Raw genomic sequence first — 22,013 nt, 5'->3', positions numbered from 1 at the left:
TCTCAGATCGATAAGATCGATACGATCGATACAAGTGACAACCACATTACCAGCACGACAGACCAATAAAACCAACATGCTGATGACATTCACAGCAGGGGATAAGCAACCTTGCTGCTATTTTCTGCTCGACTTTCACCCGATCTCTCAGGAACTTCCTGATCAGCGCTTGATAACCTCGGATCCGAAGCCTCACGTCGACCCCCTACCGGACCTGTTCAGACCACGTGACTGGTGTCATGACCTCCGGCACCGGAAGTAGTTAGAAGCAAAGTCGGCATTACTCTTATAGTTATGGCAATGATTGGTCAGATTTACTTCACAATCCTTTATCTTTCGTCAGCTCGATTTCCGATTTGGTAATAATTCCCATCAATGTTTCTTTTCATACCTTGGTGTCTGTATGATGGATAAATAAAACAGGACATATGATAATAAATCAGGGGTAGTGTTTATGTGTGTAATTCAAGCTTCAGGTCTATCTGATATCGTTCACTGACGGTCAAGTAGACAAGTGTGTAACTGTTTATACCAATTTATTCACCTGAGCTACAAATAGAAAGGAGAAATGAAACCGCCCGATGTCCCCCGCAAAGATATTGCTGAATATTGCTGAAAGCGGCGTAAAACTAAACTACAACATTCAAGGTCGTAGCAAAGCTTCAAGAACGTTTTATGGTAGTCATAATAATTAATACTGAAAATAATAATACAGATGTCTATTTTTAGCTATACCAAATGTTCACTTGTGTTTCTTGGTGAAAACTTGACTCGCCTTTCCTTGTGTTTGTGAAGTTTTCACCAGTTGCGGAGCACACGCTCAGCGCGTCGGTGTGACGAGAGAACACTTTACCCACAAGGCTACCCCGCCTCCCCTGTTGAAAGGAGAAGACCGAACATGATAGTATATTTTTAAAGCATTGATATTAGTGTCTCTAAAATACAATTATTTTGCAGTTAATAATATTTTTTACTATTTTGTTATCGTTAAGGGCCACAAATCTGACTGGTGTATGAAACATTCGTTGACTGTTATCAAACATGACACAGTTAAAGATGAGATAACAGATGTAACACTGCGGCTGCGCATATAAGCCCTTAAGCAGGAAGTAATGACGGTCCTTGCTTGGTTTTGATGTATGTCAGCTATTCACTGTGGAGTTGGATGTAGTTGAATGATCAGGATGTCCAGTCGGAGGTAGGATACGTTGTGACATTAGGACATTTGCTTCTTATGCCAAAACGTCATTTTGCGTACTGTAATTCTGAATTGTTGACATTAAATGATGTGAGGGGCGGTGGGGGTATCCCGGGTTCGATTGCCCATATGGGTACAATGTGTGAAGCCCATTCCTGGTGTCCCCCGCCGTGATATTGCTGGAAAAAAGCGACGTAAAACCCAACTCACTCACTCACCCATTAAATGATGTAATGGCATGTCTACAAACTGCTTGAGTCTGTCGAGCAAATTGTAAAATAAGCAGGGTGACCTAAGGACATTGAACAAACCTGTGATCAAATGCTTGCACAGAAAGACTGTACATCAAGGCCATCCATGAATATAGGAAAACAACACTTGGGAATTATTCATGTGACACTGTAAGGAACTGTCCACGATCTGATGATGATCGACCTACGAATGACTTATCGTCAAATACCCTGTTCAGAAGGCATTCCCTTGGAGATAGTACATCGAGAACCTTACTGTCCAATGGACAATCAAAACAGTGAAAACATTTCCCTCCAACAAGGAAGACAAATACTGTCCCATCAGCTGGGAAGGTTATGACCTCCGAGTTCTGGGATACCAAGGATGTCATTATGGAGGAACATCTTTCAAAAGACCAGAAAATGCATGAAGCATGTTTGAGGCAATGAAGGGGTGAAATTCCATCTGGATATGCGCCAGTGGAAGAACAGTTACCACTGCTACAATCCACGAGTGTTGCTTTGAACGCCTCTTTCAGACATCCACCTGTTCCGCAAAATGAACAGATTTCATTTGCCGTGAATGTCTAATCCAAAACGTACGTGTCTTAAAACAGCTTGTGACGAAATCCCGATATCAAACAGTATCCCAACTGCTATTACAAGACTGTCGTAATTCTGACCCCCCAAAAAGACTCTATATTATGTTTGTATAAGGGAACTGTATGATTATGAACTGTATGAACATGTTGATGTTTTTACCATCCTATAGTTCCTGAGAGTGAACATCTCGACGAGTGTCTCTAGACCTAACAACCCCAGGATGCGGACAAAGCGACCAGGATCCCTTTTTCTGCTGCCATGGATTTTACTTCAAGGTATATTGTGATCAGGTTTATGGAAGAATCGTAGCGTCCTTTTAGTGTGGATTCATATGTCAAAATAACGGTACGAGCGTTGCTTATACTGTTACTTTCACGGTCATGTTAAGGCGATATTTAGTTGAACTAACCTTTGATTAAATTGATTGACATGTTGTTCATTACATACCTTTATAACTTACCATGATATGGCAAATCAGTCATGTTGTTGCTGGTATCTAGGACAGATCTTTACTAGGTATGGATAACACACGACAAGCAAACCGACTGAAATCTATATAGCCTTGCCCGGTTCGAGTTTATGGGATCAACAGTGATTTTTGTCAGGGTTGAGCAATATCTCGTGAATAACATAGTTTGCGGATTACACCTTCTGTCCTGTACAGATATCATTCCATCAACCTGCAGACGAATAAGAGTAAGTGAGCGAGTTTAGTTTTACACCGCACTCAGCAATATTCAAGCTATATGGCGGCGGTCTGTAAATAATCAAGTCTGGACCAGACAATCCAGTGATCAACAGCATGAGCATAGATCTGCGCAACTGAGATACGATGACATGAGTCAACCAAGTCAGCGAGCCTGACCACCCGATCCCGTTCGTACAAGCATGGGTTGCTGAAGATCAATTCTAACCCGGATCTTCACGGGTCCAGACGCATAAGAGATTAATTTTCAAAGCCATACACTTCTCACATATCCGGAGCTCATGTATGTTTAGTGGTACCTTCTAGTGGAACCTTTTTAAAACCGGTTAAACGATCTTCTGATGTTTAGGCCACTTCCTACAGGGTTTATATGTGTAATGTATAGGACTGATACGTTAGTAGGGATACATAGACACGTTTTGTTAATAAACCATGGTTAGATGTTATCTATCCTGACAAAGTTATGTATTAAATTAGATTTATCTCGCCATATTTTCCCGTTATGCTTTGATGTTAATCTGCTAAGAGGTAATGCGAGTAAAATATATAACTGCAAAACAAAAACTGAATAAAATAAAAAAAACTAAAAAAATAAATAAATAAACAAAGCGCCAATCCATGGAGTATAGCTATTTGGCGTGATTTCTTAGTTCAAATCGACAATGTACTCAAAACAAGTAAATGAATTAATGCTACAGTCAACAATATCGTATTACTACAATTTCTATAAATGAATTATGATACAGTGCATGGTACGAAATTTTATTGTCTACGAAAAAGTCTAACATATGTTATATTTGGGATTACACTTTCTTAGTAAAGTACAGATTCAGGCACTTTTTTGGGATGAGTCCCATCCGGATTCGAACCCACACCCTCAGAGTCAGGCACCTAATCGCCAGCACACAAAGTCAGACGCCTAGACCGCTCAGCCACCGCGGCTTCCATAAAGTGGAAGTCGGACAACTGGTAGTCTAGACTGCGGACTTTGTGTACCCCTCTGATAAGTGTTAATTGGCACGGCTCCCACGGCCGAAAGCTATGAAATACACAATGCCATTTTAGAAAGAGATTACACTTTCTTAGTAATGACATTGTGTATTTCATACGATAAAGTCCACAATCTCATAAAAAGTAGGAGATTTTCGCTCTTATTAACTGGCATGAACACCTGTATGTAAGTAAAGTAAAGAATATGTAATGTAAACCTTGTCGTCTGAGGAACGTATAGGCGTCATATCTGCTGATATAGTTAGTTGATGAGATTTGGATGTGCCAACGTCATCAGCGTCAGTCGGTTTTGTATTTTCAGTTCCATGTACAGTTGTCTGTGGCCTGAGACACAAGACTGCCTGTTACAACTTCCCGTTGATGGTCGACCCCCGTGTGCCGCCACAGAGATGCTTCTCCCCACCATGTTTACACTCGGGGTGTCCTCTGACGTCACATGTCACAGGGAAATAACTGGAATTAGTTTAAGAGGGAAGGGAGTAGACGAAATCAGACGTTGTTGTCAACAGCGTGAGAATGATACCGTGACTGAGTACTGCCTTCCTGCCATGAAGAACCAACTGAGAGATCACTACTACCTGGACTTTGTGGACATCTGCACGGCCTCTACAAGATGTCAGCTGTCTTCACCTGGTGGTTTTGTTCAACATACTGATGGTGAAGACTACGTAGCGTTCACCTTCCACTGTGTAAAAAGTGAGTAGTGTCTGTCCAAATGTTTTTAATGTTTAGCTTCATATATAGCTCTTACCACAGACAGGAAATGAGAGAATTTACAATCTTTAAATTCTCAATACTTTCTGGTTGTACTGTACCACATGCCACAAACAGAAAATAAGAGAATGCCAGAGACCGTATACTGGTATATGGTCTCTGAGAATGCTTAGCCTAATGCGTATCGTCAACTGTATTCATGTAACGAATGTTGTATTTGGGATTACACTTGCTCAGTAAGGTACAGATTCTAGTACTTTTTATCCATGTTTCTATCGCTTCTGCTCAGGCAACATTCGTCACCACTCGCCCCTTTCCCGGAAAGACACGAGTGCGTCACGAATGCTGAGGCAACCGATTTAGTAATTACACAAGTATAGGTAAATGAGAGCAAACAACTCATCAAATCTAGGAACAATAGATACGGTTAAACTGTGATGTTTGTTGTCTTTCTCCAAGGTGGGGTTGACCTAGGATTCTGCACCCAACACCTACAGAATCTGTACTTGTACGCAACAGTGGTAGGGAAGCAGGGAAGTCTACATACCCTTTTTAAGTTCAGCAAATTCAGTAAAACGTGCTTGTCACTTCATTGCTTGGTCCAGATTCGTTATGAAATGTTTTGTCCGTCTTATGACAGAAGTATTGCCCCAAAATGGGACATCCGACAGCGACATTTCCAACTTTGTCCAACCTATGGGTGTTAGCTGGGACCCATGTTGCAATAAGTAAACGTATAACTAATAAGTATTGTTTTGAAACGCTTGTAGTTCTAATCCCTGGTTTGTTAACGTGTCTGACGTCCATGAAATTTCACTAAAGTAAAATATGTTTGTGTCATGTCTTTGGACGTCTTTGTTGGCATACTGATTGAGATTTTTCAAGATGAATTATTCTTAGTTTTTGTCAGCTTCATACCGGGCGTCGTTCGTTTTAGGGAGCTGTGGGGTAGCCTAGTGGTTAAGGTGTTCGATCTTCACGCCGAAGGACCGGGTTCTATTTCCAACATGGGTACAATGTGTGAAGCCCTTTTCTGATGTCCCACGCCGTGATATTGCTGGAATATTTCTAAAAGCGGCGTAAAACTCAACTCACTCACTCACTCGTTCGGTTTAGAAAGGTGGAAGGGATTTATGATATGAATTACTTTTATCATGAACTACGTTGATACGTCATGAATTTACTAAAATACTATTTTATATATCATATAATGCCACACACTGAATCATTCCCTTGTTTTTAATACCTATCAATAGTGATTACATGAACAGACCTTGATCTTCCCTTTCAGAGGACACTGTGCTGCACATCCAGCACGACTCTACACACACAGGACAGGAGGTGTACCTGTACAACGACCAGCATGACGGGATGGGTACAGCCAACTGTATAGCATACTCTCATGAGTGTGACTCTCATGTCATTATACAACTTGCTGCAACACGAGTTGTGTCCCCTGTCTGTCGTGTGACCTTCACTGATGGAGACGTGTCTGTCCAGGTGGACTGTAAGAATCCACCTGCATCCAGCAACTGTTCCAGTACAATGTTTGAGAGCAAGTCCAACTATGTTAACATGTCGATATTCATGACAGTCGACCCTGGACGTCAAGAAAAGGAATTTCTGTGGATCCGAGCGAAAGGTAACGATAAAATGAAGACATACACTTCTACTGCACTAAAAATGTCAAAGTGTTACATATTTTTCTTAAATAATGCAAAATATATTTGTCAAACACTTCATACATCATGAGTAATTATCACATCTCCAGCTGGTGAAATATGCAAATACACGTACATAGTTTCTAGCCACTATGAACGAGGAATATATTAGAAGAGTTTCCGCTGTACAGCATGTAGTATCCCATTACGTTGATATATGGGTCAATTTCCAGGTATGTTATTTTTTCTCTGATAATTCAGATTCTATTAATGTTGTGTTAAATTCAAATGGCCCCAAACAGGGGTTGTTCCGTACTTCAATCACGTCGCATCCATCAGAACTTTTGACTTTATGATTTAACAAAGATGATTCAACTCCTATGCTAATTCATCAACGAAAGCCCCCTGAACTTGTTCATTACAATAAGTAATACAACAAAGTACGTTTAAAACGAACGCTCTTATAACGAAGTAACGGACATAACGAACTATTTGTTGGTCCGGCTAATATGTATATATTTGTCGAAGTACTAATGACGAACTACGGTTATTTACAATTAGTGGTGCCTAGTTTACTTTATCCTTGTCAATAACTTCTTGAGCACATATATACGTACATTTTTACGAGTGCCTACTATTAAACATGGTATCAGATATACTCTGATTGTAATTGACACAAGATAATTAATTTGTAGCGGATACAGGTAAGAATGTCACCGTCGTCTGTGGAGCCAACATCCCTTCAGATGTGTCACTGAACTGCCCTACTACTACTACTACTACTACTACTACTACTGCTCCTACTACCACTACTATTACTGTTACTTCTACTTCAACTTCTACAACTACTACAAACACCGTGTCTGCTAGTATTTCTACCAACAACAAGATCCCGGGAACATCAGCTGGTTCACCTCAAAACCTTCAGCCTTCTGAAACGACATCAGCAGAGACAATGGCTTCGCATTTTGACAATCCAAACTCTCCTCCTGGGCAACCAAATAGATTCCCCAAGCCAACATCTTTAACATGTGGTAATGATGCAAACACGTAACCTCTTAAACTGATTGTGGTGTCGTGAACAACTCAGGGGGTCGTCTTCATTTAATTAACGTCATATGACGTCAAGCAAATATGGAGTACTGTATTGGCGTGAACTGGTCATCACCATGAAGGAACATTATTATGACAGGTTAATATCACTGACAAATTGCCAAGTATTTATATGGTAAAACAACTTCTATTTCCTTGTACAGGTGAGTCATCAAGCACCTTACCCGTAACACTTGGCGTATCCGCAGCTGTTCTGTTCGTTGGCTTTGTTTTGGGTTGGATAATGTCCAGGTAAAGCTTCTATTCAGAATCTCTAAAAAATGTATGTAGCACAAAATCAATAGAAGTATCGAAATATCCCGTGCGTGAGGAAAAACGTTCAATCGTTTTGAACTTATTTCCATCAATTTGTCATTTCCACCTGACAAGCCTGGTGCTAGAGATGTCTGATGTATCTACGTTAAATAATACAGAGTGAAAGAGTTTACTTTCACGCCGCTTTTGACAAGCGATCCCACGGCGGGGACACCAGAAATTGGCCCCACAGAATATGCCGTGTGGGGAATTGAACTATCGACTTTAAAGTGACTAGTGATCCCTGTAACCACTGGGCTATCCCACCACCCAACATGGAGGAAGGATAAACAGGTTGAAACATACCTGTAGGGAATCGAACATGGGTTTCTGGAGAGCGAGCGAAGTTACCCCACCGCCCAACAAAACTAGATTAAGTCAAATCTATGTCGCATTGTGTATTAAATTTCTATGGTCCAAATCTCTATTATCAGATGTTTCTACCAACGGAAGACAAGGAAGAATGGTGCAGATGTTTACACCACAACCTCAACAATGAAGGAAGAACACACGTACAGTACAGTACAACCTGCCAGCACGGCGACATATGCTAACACCTCTTATGAATATTATAATCAATAACAAAATAGCGTATAGTAATAAAGATGTATATTCCCGTTTCTTTTGTTTTGTGTTTACATTTCTGAAGAACTAGATGTGTGAAGGACATTAAATTTTCTAAACCTGACGCGATACCATGCACCAACCAGTCTACGAGCCTCTTACGACAAGTATGGGTTGGTGAAGACCAATTCTAAAGTGATTGCAGGTGATACTGCCTGAAGGTTCCCCAAAACGGAATAAAAGCAACTCACTCTATTTGAAAAGAAAACACATTTTTACCTTTACAAATGCCCCGGATCTCTTCGTTACCGTTTATATTATATATATTTAATCTTGCAGGAACCCCGGGACCTAAACATGGTTCTATAATCATACGGGATAGATAATCCGTATACACGAACAGTCTAACAAGTAGTTAGTTAACAGGTAATTCTTTGACTGATGCCCACCACTGGAGGAGGAGTGAGTGAATATGGTCTTACGCCGCTTTTAGTAATATTCTTACAATATCACGGCAGGGGACACCAGAAATGGTCTTCACACATTGCATCCATGTGGGGAATCGAACCCGGGTCTTCAGCGTGTCGAGCGAACACGACCGCTCCACTCGAGGAGAAACGAACGCGTTACATCACAAAGAGACACCATCAACAGGCAGGTCTCAGATCGATGAGATCGATAAGGTCGATACAAGTGACAACCACATTACCAGCACGACAGACCAATAAAACCAACATGCTGATGACATTCACAGCAGGGGATAAGCAACCTTGCCGCTATTTTCTGCTCGACTTTCACCCTATCTCTCGGGAACTTCCTGATCAGCGCTTGATAACCTCGGATCCGAAGCCTCCCGTCGACCCCCTATCGGACCTGTGACTTGTGTCATGACCTCCGGCACCGGAAGTAGTTAGAATTAGAAACAGCATTACTCTTATAGTTATGGCAATGATTGGTCAGATTTACTTAACAATCCTTTATCTTTCGTCAGCGCAGTTTCCGATTTGGTAATAATTCCCATCAATGTTTCTTTTCACACCTTGGTGACTGTATGATGGATAAATAAAACAGGACATATGATAATAAATCAGGGGTAGTGTTGATGTGTGTAATTTAAGCTTCAGGTCTATCCGATATCGTTGACTGACAGTCAAGTAGACAAGTGTGTTTACACTGATTAACTCACCTGAGCTAGAAATACACAGGAGAAAAAAGGAAATGAAACCGCCCGGTGTCCCCCGCAAAGATATTGCTGGAATATTGCTAAAAGTGACGTAAAACTAAACTACAACATTCGGGGCCGTAGCCAAGCTTCCAGAACGTTTTATGGTAGTCATAATCATTAATATTCAAAATAATGTCAGATACAATAGCCTATTTTTACCTATACCAAATGTTATGTGACTTACAGTGTTTTGTGCGAATATTTCATTAAAGGCCGTTTCGGGAATTCCAGAACATATTTTCATTAAAGACACACATACATGCCTACTGATAACAACGTAGGATTACTGGAGCGTTCTTAACATCAACCGCTTGGATTATTGAACAAAATGCCATTCAATTATGTTGACGACGTTGAAGTTGATGAGAAGTGAGTGTGGTTTCACGCAGCTTTTAGAATTATCCCTGCAATACCATGGCTGGGGACACCAGGAATGGGCTTGACATATTGTACACATCTGTGGAATCAAACCCGGGTCTTCGGCATGACGAGCGACCACTTTCACCACTAAACTACCCAACCGCCTCTGTCGAACATGAAAGCTTATATTCATGATTGCTAAAGCATAAGTGTTAGTGCCTGTAGAATACAATATTTTCAGTTAATAATATATTTAGTTTATCATTAAGCACATCAACTCTTCCCAAATTCGAATATGAAACATTTTCGTTTACTGTTATCACACATGACATAGCTAAAGATGAGATAACAAATGCCCGTTGAGATGAGATAACAAATGTAACACACTGCGGCTGCACTCATAAGACTTTTATCAGGAAGTAATGACAGTGTTTGCTTGGTTTGCTTGTATGTCAGTTATTTACTGTGAAGTAGGATTTAGCTGAATCATCAGGATGTTCAGTCGAAGGTAGGATACGCTGTGACATTAAGACATTTGTCAATTATGGCAAAAATTCAGCCAGTCTGTGGTTGTGAACATTAGATAATGTATTGGCATGTCTAAAATATACTTGATTCAGTTGAGCAAATTGTATTGCTATGACAAGTCATTACAGTAATCAGGGCACAGTGACCTCAGGACATTGGACAGACCTGAGTATCGTCCAGTGATCAAGTGCTTGCATCCATGAAGATATGGGAACAACACTAGGCATTATTCATGTGACGCTGTAAGGAGCTATCAACATGCGATGGTTATCGACTGAGCGTCGGAGTACATGTTCAGTAGGCATTTCCTACATCACATAATATCATGTCCATCAAAACAGTGAAAGTTTCAGCATCACCAAAGAAGACAAATAGTGTCGTATCTGTTGAGAAGGTTATGGGATACCGAAGGTGTCATCATAGTTGTATATCTCTTTAAAGCCAGACAATATACATGTATATTATGCTAAATGTTATTACGGGATGACATTAGAGGAAAACTGTGCTCTTCCATTTAGAGAAAACTCTTATTGCCATGGTAACAATCTTCGACTGTAGTTTTGAACGTCTCCGTAAGACTTCCGCCTGTTCCTAAACATTCAGTGAAAGGTCATCGCCAGAGAATGCTCTGTCTCTATATTCCACCAAAACAGATTTCATTGGCGTGAAAGGAAAAACAGGACTCACGATTATATGAATGAATTATTGAAACCAGGTCTTAAAGGCTAAACATGTCCTGCCCGAACGGTAATATACGCCACTAACAAAATTTGTATTTAGCCTTTAACAATGATCATGTAGCAACTGTGAAGAACCATTGTCAGCTGTGAAGAACCATTGTCAGCTGTGAAGAACCATTGTCAGCTGTGAAGAACCATTGTCAGCTGTGAAGAACCATTGTCAGCTGTGAAGAAACATTGTCAGCTGTGAAGAACCATTGTCAGCTGTGAAGAACCATTGTCAGCTGTGAAGAACCATGTCAGAAGTGAAGAACCATTGTCAGCTGTGAAGAACCATTGTCAGCTGTGAAGAACCATTGTCAGCTGTGAAGAACCATTGTCAGCTGTGAAGAACCATTGTCAGCTGTGAAGAACCATTGTCAGCTGTGAAGAACCATTGTCAGCTGTGAAGAACCATTGTCAGCTGTGAAGAACCATTTGGACAACCAAGAGAAGGGCTGCGATCATCTCAACATCGCTGGCAAAGGTTTATCAATGCAGGAAATAATGTTGGCAAAAGTTCATCATGTGCACTTAGGTAAACCACACATATGGAGAGATGTCGTAATCAGAGTGATCACATTACTGATAACCATATCAAGGACATATTTTCCACAAGATGATAATAATAAAATGGCTATTTATAAAGCGCCTGTATCCACGTACGTGTGCATGCTCAAAGCGCTGACACATTTTTATCCCGGTTAACCCAAGCTGCCTGTGAGACGCTAGGTTTACTGGTATACGACTTATCCCACCGGGTACCCATTTACTGGGTAGACAGAGGCATTTTTAACAAACTAACTTGATTACTTGATTATTAAACACGTTTGCATAAGAAAATGATACTTCATTTTCAATGTGATTCAGATGAACATCAAGGCAAGAATTTTATGGATGTCAACTTCTTTATTGTGAATCACTGTGAATCTGAATCACTCCTTCATCAGGTGAATGAAACAATTAGGAACAGACAGCTATATATGTACATGTTAAAACAACAACAGTTATGAGATAACAAGGGAAACCAGTAGATAATTGGTAGATGGACAAGTGGAAGCCAGGGATTGTTAATCCAGGCATAGTTGATGATTGAATTAAATTGCTGGTTGGCCATAGACATCAGAAGAAGCCAACCAGCAATCAATCGTGACCAGGGAACATATCTTCCTAGCGCTTGGGACTTATAAATTTAATTCAATCATCACTGCTGGCCTCATTGTCCTTATTACTATGAAGCCTGGCTTCCATTTGTGTTCTTACCACTATTGTTACCTCATCAACTACGCCTGGATTAACAATCCCTGGCTTCCACTTGTCCATCCACCAAGTTAGTGCTCATTATAACCCCCTGGCTTCTATTTGTTTTTCTTATCCCTTGTTAAATTAACAATCCCTGGCTCCCACTTTTCCATCTATCAATTAACTACTGATTTCCCTTGTTATCCCATAACTGTTGTTGTTTTAACATGTACATATATAGCTGTCTGTTCCTAATTGTTTCATTCACCTGATGAAGGCGTAAAAATATACTTCGAAACGTCGTGACCATTCACAATAAAGAAGTTGACATAAATTCTTGCCTTAATGTGTATCACTTCTAAATGCCCCTCAAAGACTCCAGATGAACATCAGTTTAAAACATGCATCATTATGTGTATATAATATGCTGGTGTCAGTACACAGTGTAACTTGTGCACGAACAAACCCGTTTTGCACGTCCTGTACATGGCTTAAAACCAGAGAGGCGGCCAATACTGTCTTGTGTCAGTATGTACTCAGTCTGTGTACATCGGTTCATAGCCGTAGTGTCCTACACTTTCAAATACCCTTCCACTAAATGTATCTGTTTGGTCACATATACAAAAACATATCTTTAATCACTGTTGACTTGTATCATGATTGTTTTGCATCTACCGTCAAACACGGTTGTGTCGAAGTCGATGTCGAAGTCGAAGGGACGCTTTAACCTCTTGGCTAATCCACCGCTCCTCAGCTAATGGAGAATGAATGACATGCATTTAAGTGGTGTCATTAAGCTGACTCTTTCTGCAAACAGAGGCACTTCTACAAGCCTGTTTGAAAACAATTATACTCCAATGTTCTTTCACAGTGTTAAATATTAGGAATACAAAAACACATTTAAATTCGCTGTTGAAGATTGACTCGAGTGTAATATTTAGTTTTGATTATATACTCATGCCAATAATGGTTGTCACCCCCTTCAATTTTTTTAATTGGAGAGGGTGTGTAGTGGGGTGTGAGGTGTGTGTGGGTTTGGGGAGGGAGGGGGGTGACAACCATTATTGGCATGAGTATATTTTAGTGTCTTGAATGTTCAATTTCTAGCGATTAATATTAAACCTGTTCCTACAAAACACGCTTAAGGCAGGCAAATCGGACCACAACGTGATAAAGTTGCCGACTGATTATCATACATGACACAAATAACAATTGCTGATAAGATAAAGTGCACCTGCATAACACAGCGTCGGCGTTTTCTAAATATGTAACCAGGAAGTTCTGATGCTCACTGCATGGGTTGTTTGTTAGTCGTTCAAACATCGTGAAGTTGGATGTAGCTGGATCGTCAGGGTGTACAGTCAGAGGTAGGATACGTTGTGACATTAAGTCACTGCAGAGTGAGTGAGTAGAATGATTACAACGTGTCATGTGAACTAACCAGTAATGCAAGTTGTCTGCAGTGAGTTACGTGGACATCTGCTCGATACCCAGATACACCTTTTCTGTAGTTCATGTATTAAATGTACCTATCAGTTTTCAAAAGGGTGGCTTTATCCACAGAACATCGGACATACGCGTCACAGAATATTTGTGTCATTTTTCTTTTATTTAATCACGGGGCAGGACATGCTTATCCTTTTAGCAAGCCCATGGTGTTATCACGATTCGCAAATAATATATTTTTATTTTGCCCTTTACACCAAATGGAATCTGCTTCTGTGGCTTGTCAAAACTGGGTATTCTTTGGCACTGGCGTACAGAAGGTATAGAATTTGTATATTGTAATGTATTTTAGACAAATATAACTCATTAAACCCATTCGACTTTTCCTGGAGCTAATAAAGCTGCTTTTACAAGCACATATCTACTTACAGGAGGATATTTGCTTACGTAAGTAAATTTACTTATGATAAGTAAATTAACCATGGAAACGTCACAAAACGAATTTACTCACGTAAGTATTTATACTCCTGAAGTAAATTTACACTTGCTCCAGGGGTGAAATAGAAGTATATTTACTCCTGGACACAAATGACTCTAAATTTGATTTGCTACTGTAAGTAAATTGATTGCATCATATCTTCAAATGGATAATATTTCATTATTATTATGTTTTATCAATGTTTCATCAAAAGACATAACTGGAATTGATATGGTTTCATAATCCTTCTTTGATGCTTTATTAAATTTATTATTGTACGACCACGTTACAAGATATGGATGTTGCTTCATTGAAGTCAGTTTGACAGCAGTCTCGTGTTTCAGTAGTTTATTTAAAGTTTTACATTTTATATCAATTGCTCAAATTGTCTTTTCCTTTTCTGTATCAATGATTATGCAATACACATTATTCTGAAGTAAACTTGAGCGATTACTAATTTCTTCTACATGCAGTTTGTAATAGCCCACTGAATTGTACAATCTGCTTGTTTGAAAATAATTCGACCTGTGCCATAAGAGGTTATGCAAAGCTATCACGTTTCATGTATAAAATATCGCACCTCAGTAAGTAACAGTCGCTTTTATGTCGCTCATACCGCGCTTCATGCATGCTTAAGGTGCTACGTACATTATTATCCCTGTCATTAGACACCATTGTACCTTCCGAAACTTTTCAACTCCCTCCGGATCATACAGCCTCGCTGCCTGTTAGGTGCTTAGAAAGCGAATGGCTCACAGACTCCTTATCTACAACACCATGGCGTTGAAGATGTTACTGTCATAATGATAGCCATAAAATGCCAGCAAATGTTTCTTTAGTCATTCGAAAATTCTCTACCCACTGGTTCTTGAACGGGTGTTTGCCCAATCATTCTTGTCCTTTGTTAGACCTAGGACAAGTCCTGTAGTTAACGAATACTGTAGATCTCCTGTGCGTTTTAAAATCAACAGCCTACTCATTTTGTGTCTTAAGATTAAATGACCAAACTTCTTCAAAACCAGATGCAAATCAGATATACTCCTATTGGTTAAATATCCATGTGAACAGAAAGTAAATATACTTTTACTCCTGTAAGTTAATTTACTCTATAAGTAAATATACTTACAGGAGTAAATGTGTGCATGTAAAAGAGACTTTACACTAGCGGCTAGTCTCTGAATGAACATATTTTGAAGAAAAAACGTGTTAAATTAAAATAAAATACAATAAAAAGGAGCCAAGAGACTTTCGTCATTTTTAGAATTGCCACACATTCTAGACTTGCCTGGGTTACATTTGGTATGTTTGTTTCAGGGTCTGCATGACAGACTATCCTAGTCTCTGATACCGAAAATCTGGAGAAGTGTGTCTCAACACCTGAACCTAGGCAAGAATGTGGCCGAGGTGGCCAACATATCTCTTTCTGATGACATGGATTTTACTTCAAGGTATGTATCTTGTGGTTATTTTTATGATGGAACCTTCGTATATTTTGTGTCTGAATTTAGTGTCATGACAATATGTACTATTGTGATACACTCCTCCCATAAAAAAAAAAAAATGCATGAGCCATTTTAGAAGAATTTATTGCGTTAGTTTAACAACAATTATTTGATGTAATTTCAATGATAAAAGGTGAACATTCACACTTCTATAGACAAGAGAGTCCGCCAACACAACATCAGTAATTACTTGAGGTGAGGTGAGGTGAGGTGAAATTGGGTTTTACGTCCTTGAGAATATTTCCAACACAACTGTGTATGTGTATGTGCGGCTGCTTGTACTAGCCCAGACTGAAGCTGGTTTTATAGTGCTAGCCCACTGAGATCAGTAAGCCGACCAGTTTGTACTGGCAGGGACCAACAAAGTACCATACTTGAGACCATCAAGATGGCGTGTCAAAGTCAGTACTTTGTATGGCAACCATTGGCAGCAATTACTGCTCGGCACCATCTCGGCACAGACTGGACGAAGTCACTCTTGCGGAATTCTTCCCCACTCTTCCTGCAATGCGATGGCCAGTTGTGGAAGTGTCTGAGGCGTGTTTTGACGCTGACGTACACGTCGATTGAGTTCATCCCATAGGTGTTCTATCGGGTTTAGATCTGGTGATCAGGAAGGCTATGACAAGACATAGACGTTTGAATTGGCAAGGTAGCGGACCATAACGCGTACTGTATGTGAAGTAGCGTTGTCATGCTGTAACAACTCCCTCTGTCGGTCCATAATCGGAAGCATGTCACGTGCAAGGACTTTGTTGATGTACCGATTTTCTGTCAGATTCCTCTAAACCACCACTAAATCTGATCTTTGAGAGCTGGATATCCACCCCACAGCATGACACTTCCTCCACCGAATCTGTCAACCTGTCGAATGCAATTAGAGGCGAAACGTTATTTTCTCCGACGGTAAACACCGTCCCAAAGGCGAGATATGGTGCTCCGGGCTCTGGTCAACGCTGAAATGTCGGGCAACTGCAGACTGCGACTCCCCAGCTTCAAGGCGGCCTATTGCCATGTTTCGATTGGCGGCCCTCAGTCGAAGCATGTCGATTTCCTCTTTTCCAGGCAAAAACGAATGACAAAATTAAACAAAGCGTTTGCCTTTCTATAGTGATCGATACTGCAAGCTTTTCCGCTTACTTGCCGTGTATTTAGCTTGGCGTGTTTTCTTGGTGACGTTTTGGCGAATATTTCTTCAAACGCTTCTAAAATAAGGGAAAAGTTAAAATTACCGCGTTTTGACGCTGAAGCTGTTTACAATCACACAAAGATGACGTTGTGGAAAGAAATAGTATATTTGTGTTGTTTTTGCCGCAGCTGCATCAGTCCAAAATTCACAAAATCACCTATGCGTTTCTTTTTGATGAGTATATATACTCTTAAAAAATAGGGTTTTCTTTCATGTTTCCATGTCTGAAAGAGGGTTTAGTTTCCAGTAAGAAGTGAATATTACTGAAATAAATGGGAACAGATGTAGAGCTTAAGATACAACTAAAGTATATGAACCCTTATAGGACATAGTTGCCAGTGGAAAATTTAATGTTGACCACAATGGCTGGTCAATAACTTTTTTGTACATTGTATCGTCTACTTCCTCTACGTATACGGATGCTATTCATTTTGCCAAGTGTTCTCACCGAAATCTCGACCTTGAGTTTCTGAAAAGAACCCTTGTTGGAGACTCGAAATCCAAGATTATGTACTTTTAGTTAATTTCTTGTGGCACCAATAAGCAGGCAACAGTGCGGTGTCGGCCCGGGAAAGCGCCATGTCAATTTTAGCATACCCGGTAAAGCGTCAAACCAGGTTCTGTCGGGGTCGGGATTGTTCATACCCGTTCTGTCGGAAAAGAGTCAACATGCTAGTTGCAAAGAAAACATCGGATTATCGTAAATGAGTTGAGCCTCCATGATTCAAAATTGTCTTCGTTACTCCTGTTTGAGCATTCCTGTGACAAGCCATGTTATAAGTAAAGAAAGATAGTTTGATATAACAATAGATCAAACAGTTTTGTTACTTTGTTGTGTAAACTATAAATTGAGACTGTGTTCATCCTTATAGTTTCATCCCTTAATCATATGAAGTGCAGGAAATATCGTTAATAAAATGGCTAATGCTCAGGTTCGACTTACATTCGTCGAGACGGTCAGAGGCTGTAAACTTGTTTTTTTACCAGTATAAGTTCAGATGTAAGAAGAGTCGGGGAGAAAAGAAGTACTGGAACTGTATAGTTGCTGGTTGCAATGCATCTGTGGCAACACAAAACCAGGTGTTGCATGCTGTTCTGCAGGTGAACCACGCCCACCCTCCTGTACCCTTTGAGATGGAGGGTGAAGTGCTCAAGTCCAAACTGATTCACCGGGCAAAGACCGACTGTGACGTCACCACAACGTAGTTCCAGATTACTCATCAGCCACCAGATTGGCGAGGTTGATTACGCTGACAATGTGGCAGATCTACTGCACTTACAGTGACAATGTGGCAGATCTACTGCACTTACAGTGACAATGTGGCAGATCTACTGCACTTACAGTGACAATGTGGCAGATCTACTGCACTTACAGTGACAATGTGGCAGATCTACTGCACTTACAGTGACAATGAACATGATTTGCAGTGACAATGAAATGATAATGAACATTATCAGTTCAAAAATATGTTGTATTAATGTTATTTCTGTCCATGAGCGTTTGTTGGGGATACTCTCGGATGGTAGTTCAGGATGGTGGATAATAGACGGAAGACAAAAGTCAGCGGTAGAGTTGAAGACAGCAGCAGCCATGTTTTATTATGGTTGGGGAATAATGGTAGAAATGGTACATAAAATGGAAATCACGTGACAGAACGCACACCGGGCCCGAGTGGCCAATGTTCCCGATGTGGAGACCCGCTCTGCACAGTCAGTAGTCGGACGGAGATTCTTCATCGTCGACGTAGTCGTTGGTGAGGCGACGGCCTTGGCCGACGCCCCGACAAGCCGCACAATCCCTCCGCTTCTGTCGATGATCTGGGCCGTCTCCTCGCCTCGAGACCTTTATATTCCACATAAATTCAATACGTTTCCAAATTTGTGTACTTTTCAATCATTATTTACGTCTAAAAAATTGTCAATCTTAAAAAGCTTTCCAGATTTATATCTATCATCAACTCAACACTAAAGAAACTTCACTGAATATAACCAAAATTAACCTTCACCTTCTTTTTGTACGCATAATTTGTATGTACTGTCTTCTCTTGTACCACCGATGGTGGTTGAATGAGAATAAAGGAATTGAATTGAATTGACTGGCCTCCCTGACTGACCATGTCAGTCCGGTTTTATGCATAGGGACATTACGCCACGTTGTGCAAGGTCACTGACCTATGTACATACGTAGGATCCGCCGACGTAGGGAAGTGTGACATTTACTAATATCATTAATAATTAAGGGTCCTGCCCGGAAGGGGGTTATGATAAGAGGGGATACACCGAATGATTGCTGAATACATTAATAGACAAAGGGGATAGAATTTCGGTATACTTTGGACATATATTGAAACAAATATGTCGTTTGAATATATGAAATTTTACAGAAACTTATTGAAATGGTTTACTCTATGACATATATATTAACTACGCTCCGGTTCAATGAAACTCTGAATCATTCAAATCGTTTTGTCTCTGAAGTTCTTACTCAGTGCAGGGAAAGTCCCAAATCACTGAGGTGAGGTGAGGTGAAATTGCGTTTAACGTCGTACCTATGAATATTTCGCTCATATGTGTATGTGCGGCTGCTTGTACTAGCCCAGACTGAAACTGGTTTTATAGTGCTAGCCCACTGAGATACCATGCCACAGTGAAGCATGAATACCCCACTCAGACACATTATACTGACTCCGAGCCGACCAGTCCTTGTTGTACCCATTAATGCCGAGCGCCAGGCAGGGACCAACAAGTACCATATTTTAACGTCTATTGGTATGACGCGGTCGGGGATCGAACCCGCGACCTTCCGCTCTCCGGGCGGACGCTCTAACCACTACACCACGGAGGCGGTCCCAAATCACTGAACCAAAACTATGGCCGGTAAAGCCCCACTATATTCTACATATATCATTTGAAATGTCGCTTTCCCGGCTATAGACCAACAGGACAATGAGTGTCACGGTGCAGCTAGTTACAAGTGAGTGAGTGAGTGAATCAGTCAGTGGACATTTCAGTCAGCAACACAATGCGTGTAACTATTCTTTGAATGAAGTATGTTACGGAACTGCAAAGAAGATAGTTATGGTCTTCTGAATCTATCGTTTTTGAGTTTTCATCAACTGGGATAAATATATCTGGCTTTATATACCGTGTCGTCTGTTTCACATACACCTTGGGTTACTGACTTGTAAGGTATTTATGTGCCATATGGATATATCATATTAGGTAACAATCCCCGTAAAGTCCCTCTTTAAGACAACCGTCCAAAATCTTTAGTGTCAATCGGTTTTGTATTTTCAGTTCCATATACAGTAGTCTATGGCCTGAGACACAAGACTGCCTGTTACAACTTCCCGTTGATGGTCGACCCCCCGTGTGCCGCCACAGAGATGCTTCTCCCCACCATGTTTACACTCGGGGTGTCCTCTGACGTCACATGTCACAGGGAAATAACTGGAATTAGTTTAAGAGGGAAGGGAGTAGACGAAATCAGACGTTGTTGTCAACAGCGTGAGAATGATACCGTGACTGAGTACTGCCTTCCTGCCATGAAGAACCAACTGAGAGATCACTACTACCTGGACTTTGTGGACATCTGCACGGCCTCTACAAGATGTCAGCTGTCTTCACCTGGTGGTAGGTTCAACATACTGATGGTGAAGACTACGTGACGTTCACCTTCCACTGTGTACACAGTGAGTAGTGTCTCTTGTAATTTTATGTTGCAGCTACACACACAAACACACACTGTGAAAAACCATCAAATATCAAAGAAATGATGTACAAGTAACAGTTTTCTTATAAAATAAACTACTGCAAACATATTACAATGCTAGTACAAACACAGCGTGTCTGTACAATCTCAGTGGCATTAGAATTTCAATGGCAGTATATAATGAAATAGCAGTGGTATTAGCAATAAAGTCAGAGACAGTATAGTCCGTTTGGCTCAAAATCGGACCGATGAATTGCAATCTAACTCGAAAACAACTAAACATAGAACACTCAATGAAACACTGATCATTACGAGGGAGGACTGCAAAGGGAGGAACAGCCAGGTGTACGCGAAGCACGTGCACAAGTGCCGACAAAGTTATTGAATCATTTACCTGTGCTGTGCTGTCTCCATCCTTTCTCGCACACCTGGCTGTTCCTCTCTTTGCACTCCTCCTCCGTCCTAACAAATAGTGAACAGTGTCAAAATTTTAATGATAGTTTGTTAAACAACTTTTTAATTTTTAGGACATAAATTCTGAAAAAAAATCACAGAGTTGGTCTGATGTTTTGATCATGATCAGTGTTTCATTGAGTATTATATGTTTAGTAGTTTTCGAGTTAGATTACAATTCATCGGTCCGAATTTTAGCCAAACGGACTATAATATTCACCATCAGCAACACTGGCGAAGCTTACATAACAGGTCCATGTCGGATATCCTGGGTGAGAATATCAATCGCCACAGACTGCTGTTAGTGATGTAATGACAGGTGACAGAGGCACGCGTGTCCCCTTTATATAGTATTGAAAAGAATATTCCACAGCATGATGGATAGGTCTACTATTTTTTTCCTGGAAGCTCCCATGCAGGCTAGATTTGACTCTAGGATTAAATAAAGCTACAGCACACTACTTCCCTCTATTGAATCTCAACAGGAACAATGTCATTAAATGACTATATGTACAGTAAACTTCGGTTAACACAAACTAAACTTTCGCCATAACGGGAGCCCGTATACCCATTTCGGCTAAAATATATAGCAACTGACCAGGACTAAAACAGTTCGTTATATCCGTCAGTTCGTTATAAGCGTAGTTTGATGTACACACATATTCACACATTCACACATATGTACACGCGATTAACAGTAACTTACATAATTACAGTATTATAGTACGACGTCAGATTGCATTCAAGGCATGACTGGTACACAGAGTTTCAATACATCGGGCAGTGGGGTGGGCTATTGGTTACAGCGTCAGGCGTCAGGCCACACTCACTTACTTTATATATGCGACATAGAGGGTAACAGTGAAGTGCATGCAACTATGTCACTGCCGAAAGTATATATCAAAATGCACTAATAAGTACTTCAAGTCTTTGGCAGATCCATTTCACGCCTACGGATATGCATATGCCGTGCTTAAGGTGTTCCCTTAAGTGGTAAAAGTCAGTCACCTGCACCTTGTCTTTCGGTAAGCTATGGTCCAGCCGTTTAAGGCGCCGTATTGCACT

At 40.5% G+C, this 22,013-nt stretch overlaps 2 protein-coding genes across 5 annotated transcripts; both read left to right on the top strand.

The window, feature by feature from the left end:
- The first annotated feature begins 1,081 nt into the window (after positions 1-1,081).
- Positions 1,082-8,150, top strand: LOC124256404 (mucin-5AC-like). 2 transcript variants are annotated; one of them, XM_046690420.1, is made up of 7 exons: positions 1,082-1,198; positions 2,201-2,306; positions 4,050-4,444; positions 5,754-6,104; positions 6,828-7,157; positions 7,380-7,467; positions 7,965-8,150. In XM_046690420.1, the coding sequence occupies exons 2-7, from the start codon at positions 2,290-2,292 to the stop codon at positions 8,110-8,112; spliced, it is 1,329 nt and encodes a 442-aa protein (XP_046546376.1). In that variant the 5' UTR covers positions 1,082-1,198; positions 2,201-2,289; the 3' UTR covers positions 8,113-8,150. The 2 variants fall into 2 exon arrangements, with proteins under 2 accessions (XP_046546376.1, XP_046546375.1); XM_046690419.1 differs by having other exon boundaries at positions 6,819-7,157.
- A 1,971-nt stretch (positions 8,151-10,121) lies between these two features.
- On the top strand, positions 10,122-20,500 carry LOC124256390. 3 transcript variants are annotated; one of them, XM_046690396.1, is made up of 3 exons: positions 10,122-10,187; positions 15,407-15,540; positions 20,081-20,500. In XM_046690396.1, the coding sequence occupies exons 2-3, from the start codon at positions 15,486-15,488 to the stop codon at positions 20,449-20,451; spliced, it is 426 nt and encodes a 141-aa protein (XP_046546352.1). In that variant the 5' UTR covers positions 10,122-10,187; positions 15,407-15,485; the 3' UTR covers positions 20,452-20,500. The 3 variants fall into 3 exon arrangements, with proteins under 3 accessions (XP_046546352.1, XP_046546350.1, XP_046546351.1); XM_046690394.1 differs by lacking the exon at positions 10,122-10,187 and adding an exon at positions 13,391-13,535; XM_046690395.1 differs by lacking the exon at positions 10,122-10,187 and adding an exon at positions 13,550-13,568.
- Positions 20,501-22,013: the final 1,513 nt, after the last annotated feature.

This window comes from Haliotis rubra, unplaced genomic scaffold (genome assembly GCF_003918875.1).
Source record: "Haliotis rubra isolate DU_JTF1 unplaced genomic scaffold, ASM391887v1 Scf627, whole genome shotgun sequence".
NCBI lineage: Eukaryota > Metazoa > Mollusca > Gastropoda > Lepetellida > Haliotidae > Haliotis > Haliotis rubra.
Note: the sequence above shows the minus strand (reverse complement) of the source record. Positions and strands in the feature narration are given on the sequence as shown.

Excerpts from the sequence above, each read along its gene's own strand:
- LOC124256404 (XM_046690419.1), top strand. Across the intron at positions 4,445-5,753 it reads CACCTTCCACTGTGTAAAAA|AGGACACTGTGCTGCACATC; the intron begins GTGAGTAGTGTC and ends CTTCCCTTTCAG. Across the intron at positions 7,468-7,964 it reads TTGGGTTGGATAATGTCCAG|ATGTTTCTACCAACGGAAGA; the intron begins GTAAAGCTTCTA and ends CTCTATTATCAG.
- LOC124256390 (XM_046690396.1), top strand. The coding sequence starts at position 15,486 with ATGTGGCCGAGGTGGCCAACATATCTCTTTCTGATGACATGGATTTTA. Across the intron at positions 15,541-20,080 it reads GACATGGATTTTACTTCAAG|TTCCATATACAGTAGTCTAT; the intron begins GTATGTATCTTG and ends TTGTATTTTCAG.